We start from the raw sequence: 22,401 nt of genomic DNA on the forward strand, positions 1-22,401 counted from the left end.
ACGTTCGGAAGTTGTAGGAGAAACTCTGGCTTGCTGAATCTCCCCTCTGAGGTTTTACCTGTTATCCATTCTATTTAATTAAATGTCAATAATTGAATAAGATGTCTGCCTGCAGTTATTGATAATTACGGACGAAGGTAATTATTAATGAACCTAACAAACCAGTTTGTATTTTTGTGTTTATACATTTTAATTTCAGTATTTGAATTATCTAATGTTAAAATGATGGATAAAGAGTCTCTTACTCTTTAAAATGTGAAAGGTCTTAAGTACTACCAATGTTTAACTATCTGACAACAGTAGTCACCACTGGCACTGAAAAGATTAAGAAAATAAAGTTTATCCACATTACATATAAAATCAACAATGAAACTATGGGGGAATTTGCGCCCCTTGGCGATGAATTGCTGTTATGCATGTACGTTATAAAAGGGCATTAAATCCCAGTAGCACAAGTACTGTATAATATATACTTGTATACTGTTCACTGGGAATGATACAATTATTTTAACTTAAAATCAGGAAAATATCTCTTCTGGCTCAATGACAGATTTTATTTTAGAATCCCCCTGCCCCCACAAAAACGCTCAACATGAGGCAAAAGACATTATGATGGAAGAAAAATAAGTGTACATCACAAGGTATCAATGTACACATTGTAATATGTCATTACAATGTGTACATTACAACTGGTTCTCTAAATTTATTTATTTTTTGGTCCATTTAACTATTTGTCTGCCAATGATAGCAACAGACATCCAAGCCATTTTCACTGCCAACCCTCCCAGTTAAATTGAATAGGACATGTATTGTTGACAATTGCATCCAACGAGGTAATTAAGGTCCAATGCCTCAATTTCCGAGCTGGCACACTTCAGCTTTTGACAGAAAGATAAATAGAAACTCCATTTGAAACTCACAAAGAATACCCAAGAAACCCGAAAAGCTAAAACGTTATCTTTGATCAATTGAGATAACTAAATACTCTGATTTCCATATACACATACTTCTTAATCTTGAAAAAAAATATTCATCAACTAGTTTGAGGAGAAAATAATGTATAAAAGTAGAAACATTTAATCAAGTCTTTTACTTCCATTGTCTAAATTTTCTTTTTAGATATAAGATATGAAAGACAAACTACAATTGATAGAAGGCAGAGTTTTAAAGTGTTTGTGTATGTGCGTACTGAAAAGATGCCACAGGTGACATGCCTGTTGAGTTCATGAGCCACTGCTGAGCATATGTGCATTTTAATGCAAATAAAAAGACTTGTTTTACCACAAGATCTTTTTGCAAAAATCGTATATAGTCAACACATGCTCATTCCAATGGGAACTTTCCCCCCTACTTATTTTAGGCACAAAATCTCTTATTTAGTAAAATAGCAGCTAATTCAACTAACATGAATTGACTGTCTTGAAACATAAAATAACGGAAAATTAAAAAAAAATGCCTTATAACATTAAGACATTTTTATGAGAAATATGAGAAAATCCCTCCATAAGATTTAGGATTTTTGGAGTATGAACAAATGCTGAGCTTCTGACAATCAAGAACATGTGACCTTTGATTCTGATCATGAATCACCACATCCGAAAGAAAATGGGAAGGCAGGATGCCACAATCTATAAGACTAGAAATGCAATAATAATCATACAAATAAGACAACACACTGCGGACATTCTATATTTGGCAGTTGAGATGTAAGCAGAAGCCACACAAAAACGATGAGGAATCTAAACCTTGAATTGTAGTAGCTTTCAGGACTTTCTGGGAATCAATTATATACATCATTATATAGTCAACTTTCATATATGCAAAACCAACCTTACACACTGTACTGTGGCGATTTAATAGTCATTAGAAATACACTTGAAAAATCACAACAAATCTCACATATGTACAGTAGCAGATTAGCACATGAGAGAAAAGATGGCACAACATACACCAAGCTTCATAAAATCTCTCTGCTCCATCAGACACTTGAAGGATACTCGTTAACATTCTGGATATAGATATCTTTTTAGTTAGTTTCATTCAATTTCGGCAACAAGTACAAATCACTACAAGGCAAGAGAAGTCCTTCCCGAGTACAAACATGAATTGGTCAGGCTGATTTAAAAGGCAATGTTAAGTCATGTGAATCTGGTTATGGCCGAAGTGGTGTTTTCTTTCTATTTTGGCATTGTCACTCGTACAAAGTCACACCGAACCCAAGTATCCCAGAAATGGGGTGTAGGGGGAGGGGGCTGTCTGGAGTCATGCACGAGTTGGAGAAGGCAGCAGTCAGGCATCCTCGTGGGGATGTCATGTCAGGCAGAGTGGGCGGTGCAACCGAGCAGCTGCATGAGTTACAGTGAAAAGGCCGAGTCAGACGATCACACAGTGGCAGCCGCTCTTGTCTTTCTCTTTTCTTGTTGGTTCTGGCGATGGTGGACATTCCTGTTCTTGGAACTTTCTGTGAATTTCAGAAAAGACGATGAAAAAAAATCAAAAAGTCTGCATGGGAAAAATGTGAATGTGATTTGTGTTAAATATTGCACTATGAATACATGTGTCTACGTAACATGGCTTCGATCATGCTTTCGTATTGATGACTCTTCGCGGCCTGCGTTGTTAAAAATGAAATAAAACAAAATAGCAATATTTTTTGGAGTACGACAGAAAGTATTATCTCTATATTTATACGGAAATCCCTATATTGGCAGGGCAATAGGAGAAACCACATCAGACGTAGTGTTGCGATATAAGTTTTGTAAGCGGATAAAAGATACTTAATATTGATACAGGTATTGGTGCGTCCCTGATTGTTGTCAGTAACAATCACATTAATTGTAACCAGTCTTAGAGAATAAAGTACAAACCTAATTACTCTAACCAGCTCATGGAAAGCCTGGTCGACGTTCATACGGATTTTGGCTGAAGCTTCCATGTAGGTCACCTTCAATTGTCTAGCCAGCTGCTGGCCCTCTTCTTGGGTTACCTGGAGAGGGACGGACAGTGGTAAACAACTATGCACCCCCAAAACACAATCATTGGCAAAGTGGTTGCAGTCTGTACACTGTACACTCATTTTGGACTGGCATATTAATTAACGTAAGTATTTACCACCTTTCAGGTAACCATCCTTACTGAAGATACATTTAAAAAAAAAAACATCAAACTACCTTGTGTGATTAATTTGTGTTAATGCAAAATGTTGTTGTGATTAGTGCAATGAGATAAAGTGTTAACTTTGACGTGAGATACAGCGTACATAAATATATGTATCCCACTGAACATATTCTGTATCTGTAAAGCTCCTTTTCACCACGCAGGGGTGCCATCGACTCACAAAGTAGCCATGTGCACCAACACCCAGAAAATAACCGATTTTAGCAGTTATCTTCTCATCCTCTCCTCCTGACATTACCATTTCTACAGCTGCTCTTTTATGCTCACATCCTTTTGGCTTGAAACTAGATGCAGCTGCAAGGCTCACTTCTATCACAAATACACACATGTGAATGGTGCTGATTGGCTCCTATTATCTCATCAGATGATTACACAAGGGAAGATCTGTCAATCTCTCAGGCTTACTTGTCTCTGTAGTTCTAAGTCGGCTTTGTTCCCCACGAGTATCATCGGGAATTCATCTCTGTCTTTGACTCGCAGAATTTGTCTTTGGAATTTGTAGATTTCTTCGAAGCTGTTAAACACACAACAAAGTGTGTTATAGTGCCGATGGATAACACATTGTTTGTGAAACCAAGCACATATCCTCAACATGTGTACATAGGTGCACGCTAAAAGCAATCCACCCACACAGCCACTCAGTGTATAACAGAGGGTCTTGAAAATGTCGGCTTAGAAGAAAAATTGCAGCGCTTGGTACATACGAATAAATACATGTGTTCATTTGTTGCTTTGTTTCAAAGTCTATCACAGGATAGCATTCCAGACCACCGGCAAGTTGCACCTAGTAAATCTGGAAAGACTTGACAAGTATGAATGGAGGAAGGAAAGACTGTTTACAACATAAACATTGAAGGAGGTGAGCTGTGGGTTGTGGGGGTGGGGGGGGGGGGGGGGTGATTTGAATGTAGTTTTCTTGGACGGCTGGGTGAGAACACAGTGAAGACAGTGGCTTGTGTCAATAATACTAAACCTGTACGGGTTTGTGCGAAATTTGAAAGTGGAAAAGCCAACCTCTTCACATCATGTTTCGCCAAAAAGTCATATTTACTCAATAGATAAAAAAATGAATTTGCTGTCCAGATGCTTAGTTGCACGTAATGTGTCTTTCTATTAAATCATGCACTCTTTCTATCTGTGTCTGGCTATGCAATTGGGTCAAAAAATAACTTTGTGATTCATATTGAATCTCATTCCATCCTAGTGTGTGTGTGTACATAATTAATTAGCTGCTGACTGTTTGTTGTGATAGCTTGTTTAAACACTTTAATGAAGCTGCTCTTTCGTTGAATTATTCCGTGTGCCCCCTTATTATGACTTCAACATCCGAGCAGAGAAACACTCCGAAGTTCCTTCACAACAGGACTTCACGGAAAAGGGTGTGGAAACTTATTTTGATGATTTGCTTCTAAATACATGAAATCTGTTTGAAAATAAGTGTTACAAACAGGGTAAAAGCTGATTATAAGTGAGTCCTGAATCTCGGAGTGATAGGGAGAAACTCTTTTGGTCTGATTTTCCCAATCATAACAGCATAAAAAAAAATGTACGTGCGTTAACACCATTCGCAAAGGTGTTGCGCGACCCAGCGCATAGGTCACGGAACTCAATGCGAAAGTTTTTGCACACACGTAAGCTACGCTGTAGAGGGAGTATAAATAGGCCTTATGAGGGTGTTATTGTGAGGAGTAAACAGTCGTCTGCACACAAAGAAAGAGAAGAAGAGACAAGCACGGACTCGTCCGTTATGAGAAGTGTCACTCACCTTCCTCTGTCAGTGACCGAGAAGACAAGCAGGAAACCCTCCCCTGTCCTCATGTATTGTTCTCTCATGGCTCCGAACTCTTCCTGCCCAGCCGTGTCTAGAACTACATGGTAAGCACACGTACATTTTAGCATAGGAATACTACATGAAGGCTGATAGTATACATTGGGTAAAAAGCATTACTTACTGTCCAGCCTGGCTGCCCTTTCGTCAATCACGCATTGCTTGGTATACGAATCCTCAATCGTGGGGTCATAGTCAGTGACAAAGTAGGACTGGATAACAAAAAGAAGGATACACAAAAATAGAAAAATTAATATCCTCACTACAAGGAAGATGTGACATTGAAAACAAACTTTCAAATATGTGTCCTTAGACTTATTTCAAAAGTTTTTTTTGGTTTTGGCTGACCGAGAAATGTGTTTGGGTGCCAAAATCAGACAGAAAAAAAAGACACAACATCCACTCTGTATTTTTTGTTTTTGCTCAAAACATCACAGACTAAGGTGACGTACGCCATTATTGAAACTTTGCAGGTGAACACACAATGTTCTTTCAGCCAGGCACCCACTGCTCAGGTTTCAACTTGTGCGACTCACTACTGTATATCAAAGCAAATAAAAAAAAAATGTCTTGCACCATATAAACTTTTTTCACATTTTTTTTGCAAGCGCAAATGTTATTATAAGTTATTATAATTTAATATTAAACAAATTTAAAGCTACGACTGACCACCCTTCAGAACTATTTACTATTTACTTAAGAGAAACTACTAATTGGTTACTACTATCATAATACACCACTGTATGTTTCTAATAGTAATCATGAGTGCAAATATTGTGGAATTGTACTCTCACTCATTCTGAGAGCACGTATAATATTTGGCCTCTATCATGTTATTAAAAATTATAACCCAAAGAAGAAGCAGTACATCTTTATTCCACACTCTCCATTCAGACTGTGGCCTGCAAGTATCAAGGCCGAAGTCGCATACTTTCACCACTGTTCAATAAGTAATCTACAGTACTGTGTCCAACACTGTGCTTCATTGAATGCATTCAAACGACGAAACTGAAAGTGGATTAAGGTGATGAGTGAGAGATTAAGAAAAAATGCTGCCTGTGTTTTTCCCCTGTTAATTATTGTTTTGTCATCCTCAGGCAGCGCTATGAAGCAAAGCACCTCAAGCTCTTTGCTTAGTTTGACCTCCGTCATGTTGAACAGGGTGGCTGGGAAGGGGATGCAACGTGACTCACAAGCGGTACTGATAACTAGAGGCTGAGTCATGTCCAGTAACATCACCTGTCATACCTTCCTGGACAATCTGATGAGAAGCAACCCATAAGTGATAAAAGTATGACTCAACCATTCACCCACCATTCGTGTCACATTTCACCCCATGAAAGCAATGATGTTGTACATTCTCCGTTACTTTCCTAACTGAAACTTTTCAAGGACAGGTGGGCTAGAACTAAACATTTTATAGCGTGAAGTCTCCTCCTGCTAGAAATTAGTTAGGTATGACTGAATACTGCGAGTAAATAATGGATGTTTCGGTTAGGCCATCCATGAACATGAGTAGGGTAAGTGGAAGAAAACGCAATGACGTGCGTGTGTTGAGGGTGTTTTTACTTTAATGTCATATGATCTAAATAGGCAATTGTTAAGTGCAATGACTCAACAAGGATAACTTCCTACAGTCAAGTCCCCTTGACATCTTTCAGTGTTAATAAGGGCACAGAGAGGCCGAGACATTCCAAGAATTCCAATTTCCATGGAAACACTGCACAGATGTCATTAAGACAAATCATGTTCACAATAGAATATAGTAGGAATATAAATACATAAATCCACAGGAAGAAATAATGATAGGCCATTTGTGATGAAATTATTTGAAAAAAATGGATCAAGACCATGAATCGTTATCTGTTAAGGTTGGGTCTTGTCACACATTTAATTACAAGCAACAGCCTGTAGCACAGGCCATTTCAGTATTGCAGTAATTCAGTTTAAACTCTACGAAGCAAGATGAAGCATAAAAAAAGTAAGAGAACAAGAAATAAAACCTCTGTGATGTGTTTTGTGTTTTGAAAGCAACCATTTGTTCAATGCTGACATCACCATCTTAGGGATTTGTCTTGAGGTTCATAGGGATTGTTAATAGCATAAAGCTATAGGTAAAATAAAGAGCTCTTATTAACATACATATTGGATAGATTCCCCCATCAAGAAATATTCTGCAGGCCAGCTTCAATGTTAGTTGCAATGGTGGCTTTGTAGGAAGGAAACTCCACCTCTACAGCGGGCCAAGTGGCAATGATGTCACAGACAACATGTTCTGAGACCCCACCTACATACAAAGTCCAAACCCGTCACTCTATTTGCCTACAGCATTCTCGTGCTCCACTCATACACACACACACACACACACACACACACACACATGCACATACACTCATTCACTACGCCAACATGCACAAACACGCAAATACATATTTGCTCTCATCAGGAAAACAATAAAGACCTCACTTAAATATAAGAATAGGTAGAGGGGGTGGTCCAAAAAGAGATTATTCAGGCATATATGTTATATCAGTGTTACCTTTAATAATTGTGGTTTACAGATGAACAGGAGAGTAAGGAAACACCCTGGAAATAGGAGTAACTTCATGCCTTTTTTGGCTTTGGCTTGCCATACAGGACTAAAAATATGCATACTTTGATCGATATAGGACTGAAAGAATTGTAAATTGTGTATTTCAAACTAACACGCTTAGCATTTCAGTCTACTAACTTAAATCACGTGTTGATGACGTGATGATTTGATTCCAAAACAATAGTATTAGCCTATTTGTTTCTCTTTGCTGCTGTGATGCTCAAGGGTTACCAATGTAGTTATAAATATGACAGTAACCACAAACAAACAACAGTGCAACATCTTGCAGCACTTCAGAATCTGCAGGCCGGGTCTGTTTTTCTGGGCTGTTAGAATCATATCATGAGGAAATAAATTCTGTCCGTTGAAACGACTGGTTGCCAGGCACAGGGAAAAGGCAAGACAGGGCAATGTGTGTGGGTGTTTAATCAACATCATGCTAGCAGTATGTACCCACTTCCTTTCCATCAAAAAGCTTTACAGGCACTAAAAGTAGATCACTTTCTATCCCTGCCACATATTTTTTTATCAGGTTAGAATTTTTTGGCTGAGAGAATCACCTATACTCAAAACTCATAACCTATTCAACAACAACGCAGTTTACCTGATATTTTTAAAACAATTGGCGTCTACACAACTTTTAATTTTATTTTTTTATTCTTGTATTTATTGTTGTATAATTTAGCATCAGTGACTGGTCACAAATGTTCTATCTCCCAATGCGTAGCCACTAAATTTGACATTAAATCACCAGTTGCACATTGTTTTTAAAACCTCAGAGGATTGGAAGTCATACATAAATTCTCCGTATAATTTCTGCCCCAAGACACATCACAAGTCTCTGTGCTATGGCTGAAACATCCTAGAACACACATCGCAACTTCAGTTCAGCAGTCAGCACTTAACATGGATTTTCTCTAATCTTGTCACTTTCCTAAGGTCACAAGTCCTGCATCTCATCTCTAAACTTTTCATTTGTGGGTTAGTAAAAGTGCTTTCTTTATGCACTGTGTGAAGAACAGTGAAAGCACTTAGATGCACAAACACACACAAATACAATCTAAATACAACTGTGGGTGTAAAAAAAAGTCGTTTTGTTCTTTTTGCTACATCATTTTGAGAAGAACATCATGCTTTTTGGAAAAGGTCACATTCTAACATTCAAGCTGATTAATTTTACTTTTTAATTCAAGCATTCAGAATCACCAGACACGTTAAAACACTTTAGGCGGAAAAACTATTAATAAAAGGAGACCTGATTAATCTTTAGTGAGGATTCTTGAAAGAGATTAGAGATTACAAAATGTTCCTCTGTAAAAAAAAAAGTGTGATTATTTGCGAGCAGCCCCCCCAGAAAAGAAGAGATCCAAGAAGACCAATTAAACAATATGTTGTTATTTTCTCAAAAATGCAACTCTTCAGAATCATCACAGATCGCAGGGAACATTTTTCTGCACTAACAAATGTTACTACAGTGACACACTATGGTGTCTAGTCATAGTCGTAAATTGGTACAGTGGCAGAAACCAGGAGGCAAGTATTTATGAAAGAAATTATGTCAAATGTTTAGAATCATTTTAGACTTCACCAAACTTGATCACGGCCCAAAAAAATCCTACATGATTGTGGAAGTGGGTGGGGTGCTGATCAAAGCCTGTCTACAGAAAAAAGTTCTCCAACATATTGAACATTATGTGTACTTTGTCTTTAAAGAGGCAAAATTACTTGATGACCCAGCTTTTTTGTGTTTTCAATGGCATGGATAGGGGGCACACCGACGATGGGAATGGATAGGGCCCAAAATGTTGTTCTATGTTCCTGATCTCACTAAAAACATAGTCCATTTTTGGCATCATCGGTTAAGGCAATTTCATTACATGTTGCAAATGCTTGAGCTTCATCTATGTAAAGTCATCTCTGTGCCGTTTTGCAGTATGATACCAACTGAAATAACAGTTCAATATGAATGTAATAAACACATTGCCATGACATGTAATTTCACTTTCACATTGCATAATCAAAATTTTGTATAAGATGTTTTGTTTCCTGTGAGATCGCTTGAAGTGAAACACAGTGGTGAAAGAGTGAGAATGAAGGGACTGTAGAGGATGGGAGCTCCCCACAACATAGAAAGGGAGAGCAAAAGAACAAGGAGGGGAGGGGATCTGCTTTAACTTCCGTTGGAAAGGCCCACTTTTCCCATGAGCTCATACAGAATAGAAAGGTCACTTATTCAATACACATGGAGAGAAAGGGAGCGCACAATGTGTCTGCTGGCTCAAAGAGCCCCTTGGGAACATTTTGTTAAAAGTGGAGAGGCAACTTAAAGACAGCTCACACTGCTGGAGAAAATGAAGCTATCATTGACCTGGATGAATGATCAAGAGGCATGTTAGCAATTTCATTGGATGTTTACAGCGGGAGAGCGGTAAAAGCCCAGTCTCCACTTGATGTGCAACTCAATGAACCCGAGCACGGAAGTGACAAGCTCGCTTCCTTCTAATGTGCGGATCAATAATCTCTGGCTTTATTCACTGCCTTGTCCTCAGATGACGGCAAGTCGATATTTGGCCTCATCAGACTAAAGAGAGGCTTTACCCAGACATGGTATGAACATTGTGATAAGGTCCAAGAACAAAGGTTTTTATTCAAAAGAAAGGTGCTGCTTAGTTCGGAAAGACTGGTTCAGTGATTCACTTGCTGTTACCGAATTGTCTCACAGCATAAAAGGAAATCAAAACAATATTCATTGATGTATTCCAGTCAAGTATAATTCCCAGGATGTGCCAAGATGAGATGGGGATAGTTTAGAAACTTCCAGTATGATAAGAATACAAATTCTGTGTACAGTACGATCTTATTAACAGTGGTGTCCTAAGATAACCTTGAATTAGTGAACATGATTGTTACTCAAAACATACTTTTTAAGTACTTTTGAAGGAGGGTCAAGCAAAAATGAAGGAATATTACGATATGCGTGTTTTAATAGTCATGATGAGGCCCAAAGAGCCTAACAAAGATGCTAAATTATGTGCATTATTAAAAAGCAAATTGCCTCACTTTGAAAACCGAAAAAGATAATTTTAATGTTACTATAATGGTAAAAAGCATCTGTCACATTATATATTGTAAATCAACTCAATTTATCTACTGCAACATTTTTATGAATCCTTAAGTGATTCACGTGTAATCTTTCTGTCACATTGTTGAACATAGCACTGATGTATTGTACAAATCAGCTGTGTAAAGTCTGGAATGTGAAACCAACTGGCTGGAGAAAAGAGAAGAAAGCACGGGATAAACAACCCACTAAGTGAGCCAACCCCCGGGTCTACTCTGACCCCTGGCATTATAACTTCAATCGTGCAGTTAAATATCAGCCTGTGCTACCATCTGAAGACTTTTGAACTCCATCAAATGTGCCGAATCAAAGAGGTGACATTTAAAGGCTCTTTTCCTATATGGATTGACGGTCTTAAAACAGCCATGAATGCTGGTCAATGCAAAGAATTTCTTTATTTACAGTTTATTTGTGCATTATTCAAAATGAAAAATAAAAATGATTCTAAAGTGTGACGCAAAGACCCCCAACTATGTGAACAGACCTTATTGTTCTTGTTGATCATGTGAACTCACTTATAAGTTGGCCTCCTCTGATTGAAAAAATCATGTCAGGCATGGCCTGACATGGAAAAGTATCTGGGGCAACTCAAAGAAATCAAATCAGAAACAAAGGAAGGCTAGTCTTGTGTGCAAAATGGTTGCAAGACACATGCAAGTCAAAGGGTGAAGCAGTTGGTACTTAAACCACTACATAGGAAAGAATCATTTTTAGAGGGATTCTTTCGAATGTGCAAGTGAAGTGGCTATTTTAACAAATCTACCCTATAAAGACACTTACACAGAAATAAAAAACAAACTAAAAACAGTTATGCTCACACTTGACATCAATTAAAATAATCCAATTTGGGGGATCAGTTAATTAACGATGCCAATCAATCTCCTCTTATTCAGTGACGCTTATCACATTTAATTTGAGGAACTGTAGGAGTGAATGAAATGCACAATCCAAAAGAACAAATCGCCAGAGGGGAGAAAATGGCACAACGAAAAGAAGGACGCCCAGTGAGACTGACGAGTGCTGGCATGTTCCTGGCAAGTGTAAAAACTTGTTAACAAGCCATCTGAGATCTGCATTGCAGAAAAGCTTAAGCAATCTGGGAAAAGTAATTAAATCAAAATACTACAAAAATAATAAAAATAATGCATCACAGAAAAAAAACACAAGTACAATTTAAGGAATATTATTCTTTCCAAGTGCTTTTTGTCTGAATTTTTGAGGTTTTGTTTTCACTGAAACTATATAGAGCTAAATTAAATGTTAGAACTGGGTGAAGATATGTATAAATTGATGTAAAAAACAAATACTAGTTGATCCCAGTTGTCATCTATGTTTCGAGTTTGCCAGGAATGCTTTGAGGTCAGATCTTTTCAGCGCCAAGTGGGATATTTCCGACTTCCCCAGTGGTGCAAAACGCCACATAAGTCCTGAAAAGTTCCAACATTAGCAAGCCTTTCAAACCACATGTGCCACAAACAAGTGCCTCTTCCTGGAGTGGTCTTAGCTTTTGATGACACGTTCCAAAAGAGGGTAGTCTACAGCTTTCCTCAAAACTGCATAGAGGAATCAAAGGGTACAAGGGCCACTTTGACATTCTTTACATTTATTTTTTTATTACATGCTAAAAACGAACACATAAAATGCATCTTGTACTCTCTATCCTCACGATGGTCACGGTGGTGCTTGAGCCTATCCTAACTAACTACAGGCAGGAAGCAGTGGTTGTAGGCCACACGCAGAGCACATATTGACAAACAACCATTCGAACTCACAATCACAATTCAGTATTTAGAGTGTCCACTCAGCCTATAATGGATGTTTTTGGAATGTGGAAAGCCAGAGTACCCCAAGGAAACCCATGCAGGCAAGGAGAGATGCAATGTCGGATTGAACCCTCAATCTTCCAACTGTGAGGTGGACACACTTTCTACCGTGTTGCCCATTGCCTAAAATTGTGTGAATAATCAACCTGTTAGCATACAAAGCAAGCTTTAGTCTGTACCAAGCTTTGCCACGTGTCATGTCAAAAAGAGGACAACAGTTGTTTAGTTACCATGCACTGGCGTGTGCAAATCGACAATTTTACCTCGTGTTTTCCGGCATCAGCTGTTGCTAAGGATACACAAGCGTGTGCAGTTGCTGCACCTTTTAAATCACAATAACAGTCTCGCGACAGCTGTTTAAGTGACTCAAGCCAACTCAAATATTTAAGTTCACAGCAGTGCCACACACAATGTTTGTCTCTCAGCAGGACAACAAAAGCTCTGAAGTTAAGAAAAACTTCCTCTATCTGTGTGTTCCTGTAACCTAAATTAATTGTTTGAATTGTTTTCTGATGACTTTCCCAAATGTGGGCTTCATCAACAGTTCATTGAGACAGTCAGTCATGCTGCATCGTCACCTGTTGAGGGGTTGTATGCTCTCATGCCACACCTCCCCCTTATGGACATCAGGTGATACACAAGTACACTTGGAGACATTGCGCATGAGACAATGCCAAATGTCCAAAGGCCTAACATGAGGCTTTTGAAATAGGCACCAATATGTAAAGAAGAAGGAAATAAAGGAAGAAACCTTTATGCTGACGAGTCAGAGCCTATCATAAGTCACTGAATAAGAGAGTACATCCGAGGTCCAGTTAGTTCATATTTGCTGGCAAACATTAGCACATTCTTTATTAATTAAAAATTGACAATTTAGTGATTGTAATTCACTTTGAATATGCAAAAAAAGCACTCGAGTCCGCTTTTCCTGGCCGGAATTGCTTCCAGACAACCCATTCACTCCAAGATTTCTCTGCTAACATGGATGTTGGACTGCTATAGCTGTCAAGGTCAGGGAATAAGTAAAATGACTCACAATCTAATGGTTAGTATATATCGCTGCCATGATTCTGTGTCTGCCAAAAGGGCTGTGAGCAGTATTAAGGATGACATCAGGAGAATCAGATTGGGTTCTTAGTAAGTGTTTTTTTTCTGGTAAAGCAATGACATCATTGCTTCATTGGGCTTTTCTGTCAATGACCTCACCTTGATTTTTTACTCAAATGAAATAAAATGATTTCAAGATAAGACCCGCTGCAAAAGGATGGAGAGGTTAGCACTATAGTCGATGGTTTGATTCCCAGCGGGATCCACCCCCGTGGTGTTTGTATGTTCTTCTTGTGTCTACATGGGTTTTCTTTCGGTACTAGGGTTTCCTCCCACATTCCAAAAACATGTGTGGTCGGCTGGTTGACCACTCTAAATTCTCCTTAGATATGAGTGTAAGTGTGAATGGTTGTTTGTCTTCTTGTGCCATTTGATTTGTGGGCAGCCAATTCAGGGTGTCCCTTGCCTACTACTACCCATAGCCAGCTACAAAATACTCTACCACCCCCGTGACCCTTGTGAAGATGAGCAGAACGGAAAATGAATGGAATTAAACTTTGATAAGCGGTACAAAAAATGAATGAAAAGGGATAAGACCTGGAAAGTCAGCTCATTTTGGTTAAGGCAATAAAGTGATACAGACTTAATTGGCACCAACTAAATTAAAAAAACTGAACTAGTGGATAACCCTAAACCAAGTTGAATCTTTATGAATGATTTTGACTACAGAAAGAAATCAAAGCATTTAAGCTCTCTTAGAATACTGATAGAATAAACACCAAGTTTTCCCATGTGAGAAGCCTGTACATCTACAGAGTGTTCCATTCTGAACTTGTTGGGGGTGAGAAGCTAAAATAAGCAACATGTCATTTTCCCATCGCCCGAGTTGTTACGACTGTGCAATGACTGCGAGATGAGACACCTGATACTGTTGCCAGTTATTCTGAAACAGACAGATGTGTGAACACCAAACAATTGCCAAAACAACATACAGCCGCCCGTCGCCTCATCTGTCTGTCTGACTGTGAGGCTCAGTGACCGGAAAACACTGTGATAGCACAGTGTTGAGCACTTCCAGTCTAAAATATGAATGTTAGTTGCTGTTAAGTGATATTTGGGAATTTTTAGGTGTTAGTATTTGTGCAAATTAAATGATTCAATATGAAAGGTGAGTATATATTTTATATATAAATAAAGCCAATTCCTTCACGTCATAAACTTGGTTATTTTTATGATTAAATTGAACCAAATTGGCAAAACTATTCTGTCGTGTGTCACATTTAGAAGACAAGCATTTATTGTGACCATAAGTGCATTACTACAAACTTGGGTTTCTGCAATAGGCAAATTGTTCATTAGAAAATGATCAATTGCAATATTGCCCTTGCCCATAGATTGTGGAAAACCATAATTAATCGATACCTGAGTCTTCAATTCTTGAGTTTGACTTCGATGAACATGTTCTTGCCAATGCTGTTCTAAGCTGGGACTAATATGTTGCAATTGCTACTAGGACAATCCATCTTCAATTGGATGTACATGTGTGGTACCTAAAGACTATTATTAATGTTGAATACAAGTGCGTTGGTATTGAGGCATGTTCACAGTGTCTTTCCTCTCTGGATACTCATTAGTTTCTCATTATCTTGCAGTAAAAGGAGCGACCAGTTAGTCTCTTGAGCGTTACCAGATGAGTGGGAGTGTCTTTATAGTTCCTGAACTCCCTTTCGTGCGTGCATTCCTTTGGTATGCTCCATGGCAATTTGCCAGATTCAAGTAGATTACCTCAGTGCCAGGAATGTTTAGTCGCCCAAGTAGATACACTCATATTCCCAAATTTGAAAAGGAAGTATTAAAATAAAGACTCGTGTCACAGATTATATAGGGTGGGCGGACAAGTGGTTAGCGTGTTGGCATCACAGTTTTGAGATTCAGGGTTCGATTCCAGGTTCGTACCTTCCTGTGTGGAGTTTGCATGGTCTCTCTGGGTTTCCAGGGGTTTCCTTTGAGTACTCTGGTTTCCTTTCACATCCCCAAAAAACATGCATGCTAGGCTGGTTGACCACAGTAAATTGCCATTAGTTTTGCGTGTGAGCGGAAATGGTTGTCCATCTCCCTGTGACTTGCGATTGGCTGGCCACCAATTCAAGGTATCCTTTGCCTCGTTCCTGTAGTTGGCTAGGATATGATCTAGAAGCCCCCATGACCCTTGTGAGGATAAGGGGGCAATGAATAAAAAATGAATGAATGTTTATACAACTCAGCACTAACATGGATGCCGTAGAGTAATTAAAAGCAAATTGATAAATAGGCACAATACTTTTAAGAACACAAGATGCAAGTATGCTGCAACTTAATATCCAGCCAGCTTGAGCACTCAGTTTAGATGTGATGTACAGTACAAGACACGAAGCACTCTGAACAGTATTCAAGAGATGCTGAAAAGAAATACTTCAATCAATGTGAAATTGGACAATTATAATTGAGGTCATTGATCATTATCTATGATTGCAGTTGTTGAAACCCACAAAAAAAGAGGCTGAGAGATATTATATTTTTTGAGCACCTGATTGCCTACTTCAGTAGTTGTTATTTGGTGGACCAACTGATGTAGAAAAACCAAAGGTGGGTCAAAATAACAATTGTTGGCGGTAAGTACAGTCATGGATATATTTCAACTACTCACCCCATCTTCTTAAACTCTATCAATGTATTCCTACCATACAAGTTTGAGTATTAATTACAGTGTACCATAATAGGGGAAGTGTCTAAACAAAAAATAGGAAGTTGAACACGAGTGTGTATTTTTTTTGTATGTACTCTGAAAAACAAAGTTAATAGTAGATAGTATAATGGTATGAATAAATAGTTTTACAACAGTATATAATATTTAATGATATGTGAAATAATAGTGTATTACATACTTAAAATTAAACTCAAAGTTAATAAATATACTATTAAATTGTCTAGAAATGTGGACTAATCACAAACACAATTAGAAAGTACATTTCTAAATAAGTTGAAATCACAAGGTATTTTGGAGAATAACTTCGCCTCACTCTCAGTCTAGTATCGTCACGACAAATCAACAGGTGACCTTCCCCTGAGTTAAACACTTGAATGACTTCATAGTTCACAGGAAAAACACGAAAACAGCCAATTGACACATTTTAAAGTAAAAATCCCTCATTGTGGTCCAATGTGCTATGACAGAGAAACATTTGTGACTTCCTGAAGTCATCGACTAGTGTATATAAATGGGCTTTCTAGCACTCTAAGCAGTATGGCATGTGACAGTATCACTAGCTCAGAAGAAAAGAGAATAGGCCCATGTGGAGTAGTTTTGTATGAAATGTTTCCTTTGTTTCATTGTTTCGCCTTTTCTCTACATGCCCAAGAAGGGTTTATTTATTGCATTGATCTTGTTTTAAATCTTTACGCTATTTCTGGTATAATAATCACAGTCATTGAGTGAACAGCTAGTAGCTTAGAAGTGTCTTCTGAATTTAATGAAACAAAGCGTAATACTTCCTTACACTCATTGAACTATGCTGGAACCTTAAAATTTGAATTCTTCGGTGATGCAATTTAGATGTCAACCAACATTTCCTGGAAAGATACTCTCAGGAATCCAATAAGTTCAAAGCGTCATCATTTGACTCTCACAAGATTTGCAGTCATACCATGTCAGATGACCAAACAAATTTATTCTCTTTTTTGCACCACAACACAATTTTCATAATGATGGTAAGGAAGTAAACAGTAAACCTTTAGCATTAGTTAATTACATTTCAATTACTACACTGTAGACAATTTGAATTCTGTCAAGCTTATTCAATATCAAATATTGTGAGGCATTTTGACAAACATTAACTTATTTTTTTAAATTTCATTTAAACTTTGTAAAAGTACTTAATATTTTAAATCCAATCCAAAAAGGCTTGGTAATCATTTTTTTTAGCTCCAAATCTGATATTAAAGTTCATCGAATTTTGTGAAAATGAACAAAGCCATAAGGAATGTTAGCCTTATTAATACTACAGATAAATGCAGAGTATGATCTATTTGAAATATATCACAACAACAGAACATGTTTATTTAATTCCATTAATTCAAATTTTCATTAATTTATTTTGCGAACATGCCTGGAAAATATTCAATTCAGATCAAACAACATTCCTTTTTAACATAAAAAAAAGTATCCAAGTGGCATCAATACACAACTTGACTACCCCACATGCATTCTCCAATGTGAGTCACATTTTCCGTACTTGGAAGCTTCCTCGCATTAAAGAACACATTGCTTTCCACGTTTATCAAATGACTCAGTAGTATGTCATCCCAGCACTATCTCAGCTCAAGACAACTGGTTGGTATGCGGGAAAACAAAGGCCCCAACACTCAATAGCTGAGAGTGAAAGCCATTTTTTTAACAAAATCTCTGCCTCAGCAGTAGCCATCGTTTTTTTTCCTCTCTGACTGGGGCGTGGCATCCAACACTCGAAAAGTAGTAGTAATCTTGTTTACTTATTATATCACACTGAGCGATTGCATCAGGATCCAGACTCATTACATTTGTTCCATTGTTAAATTAACTTATGACAGGCACTGTTGGGTTCATTTGGCATTGTATTTAACTCATTGGTTGCCATTCAGCCATCATGGCTGGCAGTTATTTAGTTTATCAAACATTTAGGGTGTTTATTTTTCATAACTATGGCTCAAATCTTTTTTTCAAGTATTATTATTATTTATTATAGTATTATTATTTTTACATTAGATACAAATATACCATAAATATCACCCATTTGAATAGTGTCCATTTTGAAGACAGAAGAAAATACATCTTTAAAAACTTGAACATGTTAGGAAAAACAATAAAGTGCATGAGGAAATGTGTGTTAAATATTCATTTTTGGCAAAACGTTAAACACCCTGCCAAAACTCGCACCCACATGTCCACTGATTCAGGAAGCAGGTCAAATGTTTCCACCCAAATCTAAGGGGTCTTACATGCAGCAGTAGCTGAGTGACTTCCTTTGCCAAAGGGCTAGATTCCACATGGCCCACGACCATTAACATCATCCCACCGAGACTGACCCAGACCCCTCCCACCCAAACTCTGCGTAATTCTCGGGGAAAGCCTCGACTTCACGAGCAGCTGTTAGGTCACCTCCCCTGGCGGGAAAGCTCGGAAGAGGTTGGGCGCTTCCTCATGCTGTCAACAACTCTTCGTCCTTCACTTTTACAGCGTCGTTTACGACAGAGGAGCACGAGGGCGGATGAACTGATCCCAAACATTCACTGAGATCCAAACCTCAAGCCTGTCACACTCTGTTTAGTGTACTTCTCAAATGATATCATGAGAGAAATCTTTGGGGGATAGTGTCAGGCTTTGTTTTTAATGTGCTGACATGATAAGCTTTTGGATTTAATAACTGCATGACATGATGACAAGTTTCTTTTTCTTTTTTGCATTGGAATAATAAAATCTCCATTGTATTCAAAACTGTTTTAATTTACCTTTTCCTCATGCTGCACAAAATATGGACGAGGCAGAACAAAAACTAGAAAAACTCATGTTCAACTTAATACATGTTCTGTATTCATTCATTTTCTGGACCGCTTTAGCCTCATTAGAGTCGCCAGGGGTGCTGGAGCTGACTTCAGACCAGAGGCAGGGGACACCCTGAATCAGTGGCCAGCCAATCCCAGAGGAAATGTTCTTTAATTTTTCCATATCTTTGGTAAGGGCAACACAACATGGCTGACAACCAATTGCTTTTGTATTGAAATATAGTGTTACACACATATTTGGTGATTAGCTAATCTGGACCCCAAGAATCTGGGCCAGCGCTATCTGATCCCTTTTTAGTTGGTATGCAGTTAATGAGCTTTTTGAACCCTCATTAGGCACAACCCCCCCCCCCCCACACACACACACACACACACACACACCAACACACATTCACCAGAAGCTTTTCACCCCCACCCTGAAACGTGTGCCAGCCCACCATTGTCTGACAGCGTGGAGACATGCAGCTGCCTGCCGTCTAGGGCCCTTGGAAGCAAGATACACATTGAAAACACACACTGCAAAGGGCAAAGTTTGTCATATCGTGCGTGTGTTTTGGGGAATGGTGGGGGCAACTAAAGGGCCATGATAAAGGGCCACAAAGGTCAAAGCAAGACGGCTTAAGTTTGTACAGTCTTGAAATGCAAGCAGCGGGGGCATCTTTAACACAAGTTCATAGCATGTTACTCCTGTTATCATTGGAGTGGTGGGTAGTCTCCAGAACCATGATTCACTTTATGGAAGTCACCTGAGCTTCAAAGTTAATCACCTTTTCTTGTACATTTTGTGCCACTGGTTGCTTACTTGCAATCAGTCAAGCAAGTTAATTTACCCCTCCTGTGTACTGGAACATATTTCTCATGTGATTTAGCTGTGAACATTTTTTTTCTTTTCTCTGGCTGCTGTCATGATGCTCTTTTTACACTTTGGGTCAATGAGGCAACTTTAGGCCAACAATTGCCCTGCTGAAAATGGCCCTTTTTGCATATCTGGACCAAGGCAAGACATACTTAAGTAGTGAGTAAAATATGTCATATTTATCAATAAGTCAAGCCTTTTTACTCAGCTTGAGTATTTGTTTCAAATCGGGGGGGATAGAGGAACAGTGTATTTTATTACAATTTTAGTGTATTAATATTTTTTCTTTGCAAGATGACCATTATACAAGTAGAATAAAAGCAACAAAAATGTGAGTAAGAGTTATTCAAAATTGCATAACACAAAAATGGTGGTGTTTTGAACAGCTGGAAAAGATTATTGCCCATTCATTTCATTAAAATTGAGAAACCTAATTTGATATCAACTGACTGATTTATGTTGGTTACTGGTCAAATTAGGTATAACTGTATGTTGTGCACAGAAATCATTGGCAGTTTTAAATCAATGATTTTAAGTGCCTTTCCGTTAAATGAGTAAATCAACAAGTTATCAAAAGGGGGTTTACTCTTATAATTAAATCAATACATCCTGGAGGCTATCCTTGGTAGTTGAAGAGTACTTTCTACTTTAACCGCAGAATTTTTAGATACATGAGTATATCTGCCCTTCTACTTATGTGAGAGTAATTTTGCAACCTATGCTTAAAATCAACTTCCTCTTCTCTTCTCACACGCGCAGTGAAAAGTAGGCGATTAGATGTCTCACGCATCGACCAATTGCAACTGATAGGCAGAAGATCCAAAATAAGCATAAGAATTCCAGCAAAGCTGGTCAAGTTGCCGCAGGCCTTGCAAAGTAACGGCCAGAGAAAATCCCCCCCAGAAACGCCCCGGTGCCCGCTTTACGGTGCTCACTCCGGCCTCTCTCCGTGTTTTGGGCACCCAAAGACGAGAAAGGGAGTGCAGTCCAACTGACCTGAATAAACTGGATCGTCAGGGCCGATTTGCCCACACCGCCGCCTCCGACCACGACCAACCGGTACTTCTCCTGCACCGAGCCATCCTTCCAGCCTGCCATCGGGGACACTTCTCCGCCACCAAGACCGACTTTTCTCCTCGTCAACCGGGGAGGCCTTACGCAGTCTGGGAAGAGAGGGGAGAGGGAGCCCCCGCAAGAAAAATGCCGAAACGGGCTCGAACGGTGGCGTGGAAGAGCACGTAGGAGTCCCGGATCTGCTATGGGCGCCGGTCCATAAGTGTGGCCGCGTTTAAAGCTCGACAACACTGCCCCTGACTGACTGTCTCACTGTCTGACTGGCTGCCTCTGCCTCGGCGTCTCCCTGCGACGCTCAACAAGATGTGGACGCCGGAGAAGTGATCGTCAGCGGGTGTAGCTCCAAAGTCTGTCGCTAGGGGCGACCGTGTGCACTACGCACACTCTCACGCGCACTTGCTGTCTGGCGCGCGTGCGCTTGGACTCCTGCAGCCTTGTCCTCTCCTGAGACTAATGTCACGCACTCACATTCCAATACACAAACAACAACCTGCACACTAAATTCTTGGGGTGGGAGGGTAAGAATGGGCAAAAAAGTATCACATTTAATATGAGTCAAAGTAAAAAAAAGACTGTTAAATACTAAAAAGGGAAAAAGGGACTATGTACATACATACATTTGGATGTTTCTTTCTAAATGCAGGATTGTTTGTCTGTGTGTGCCCCACAACTGACTGGCGACAAATCAAGGGTGTAGGCTGCCTTTCGGCCTAGGTCAAATGGGATAGGAACCCGCATCAGCCACAACCCTTGCAAAGATGTGCAGTCCAGATGATGAACGAATGGATGAAATGTGTTTAACATACGTGATGAAAATGTGTACAGATTGTAAGCAATTTAGTCCTGAATTGTTGCATATAGAGAAAAAAATCATTAAACAAAAGAGATTGAGGGTTCCATCCTAGATTGATCCTCACTGAGTGGAGTTTTGGATGGTCTCCCTGGGCTAGTTGAATACTCTAAATGGGCCCTAGCTACGAGTGGCTATTTGGTACACATGCCTTATTAATTTTACCATCAAGTCATGATGCCAAGTTACAGCCCCAGAATAAATATCTCACTTGTTTGTGATTTGTCTTTTGAGCTTGGTAACGCAAGGTGAGGCATACGGCTGGGAACGAGCAATGATGCAGGGTTGCTGACAAGCTTCCCGGCACGCAGCTGGGTCTCGAGTAGCAGCAGCCAACATTGGATTCATTATAGTCAACTGCAGTTCTGCCAGGGGTCCGCTGAATTTCTAGCATTGCTTCTAGGGTCACAGCAAATAAGATACAGCCACCCCGTCAGTGAAACTCAACTTTAAAA

General features: G+C 39.1%; 1 protein-coding gene across 1 annotated transcript; it reads right to left on the reverse strand.

Annotated features, from left to right (window-relative positions):
* Nucleotides 1-533: 533 nt before the first annotated feature.
* On the reverse strand, nucleotides 534-21,470 carry rras2 (RAS related 2). The gene is made up of 6 exons (XM_077713724.1): nucleotides 21,019-21,470; nucleotides 5,130-5,217; nucleotides 4,943-5,045; nucleotides 3,583-3,691; nucleotides 2,868-2,986; nucleotides 534-2,461 (listed from the first exon to the last, which is right to left on the reverse strand). Exons 1-6 carry the CDS (start codon nucleotides 21,118-21,120, stop codon nucleotides 2,374-2,376), a joined length of 609 nt encoding a protein of 202 aa, XP_077569850.1. The 5' UTR covers nucleotides 21,121-21,470; the 3' UTR covers nucleotides 534-2,373.
* Nucleotides 21,471-22,401: the final 931 nt, after the last annotated feature.

Source organism: Stigmatopora nigra, chromosome 3 (genome assembly GCF_051989575.1).
Source record: "Stigmatopora nigra isolate UIUO_SnigA chromosome 3, RoL_Snig_1.1, whole genome shotgun sequence".
NCBI lineage: Eukaryota > Metazoa > Chordata > Actinopteri > Syngnathiformes > Syngnathidae > Stigmatopora > Stigmatopora nigra.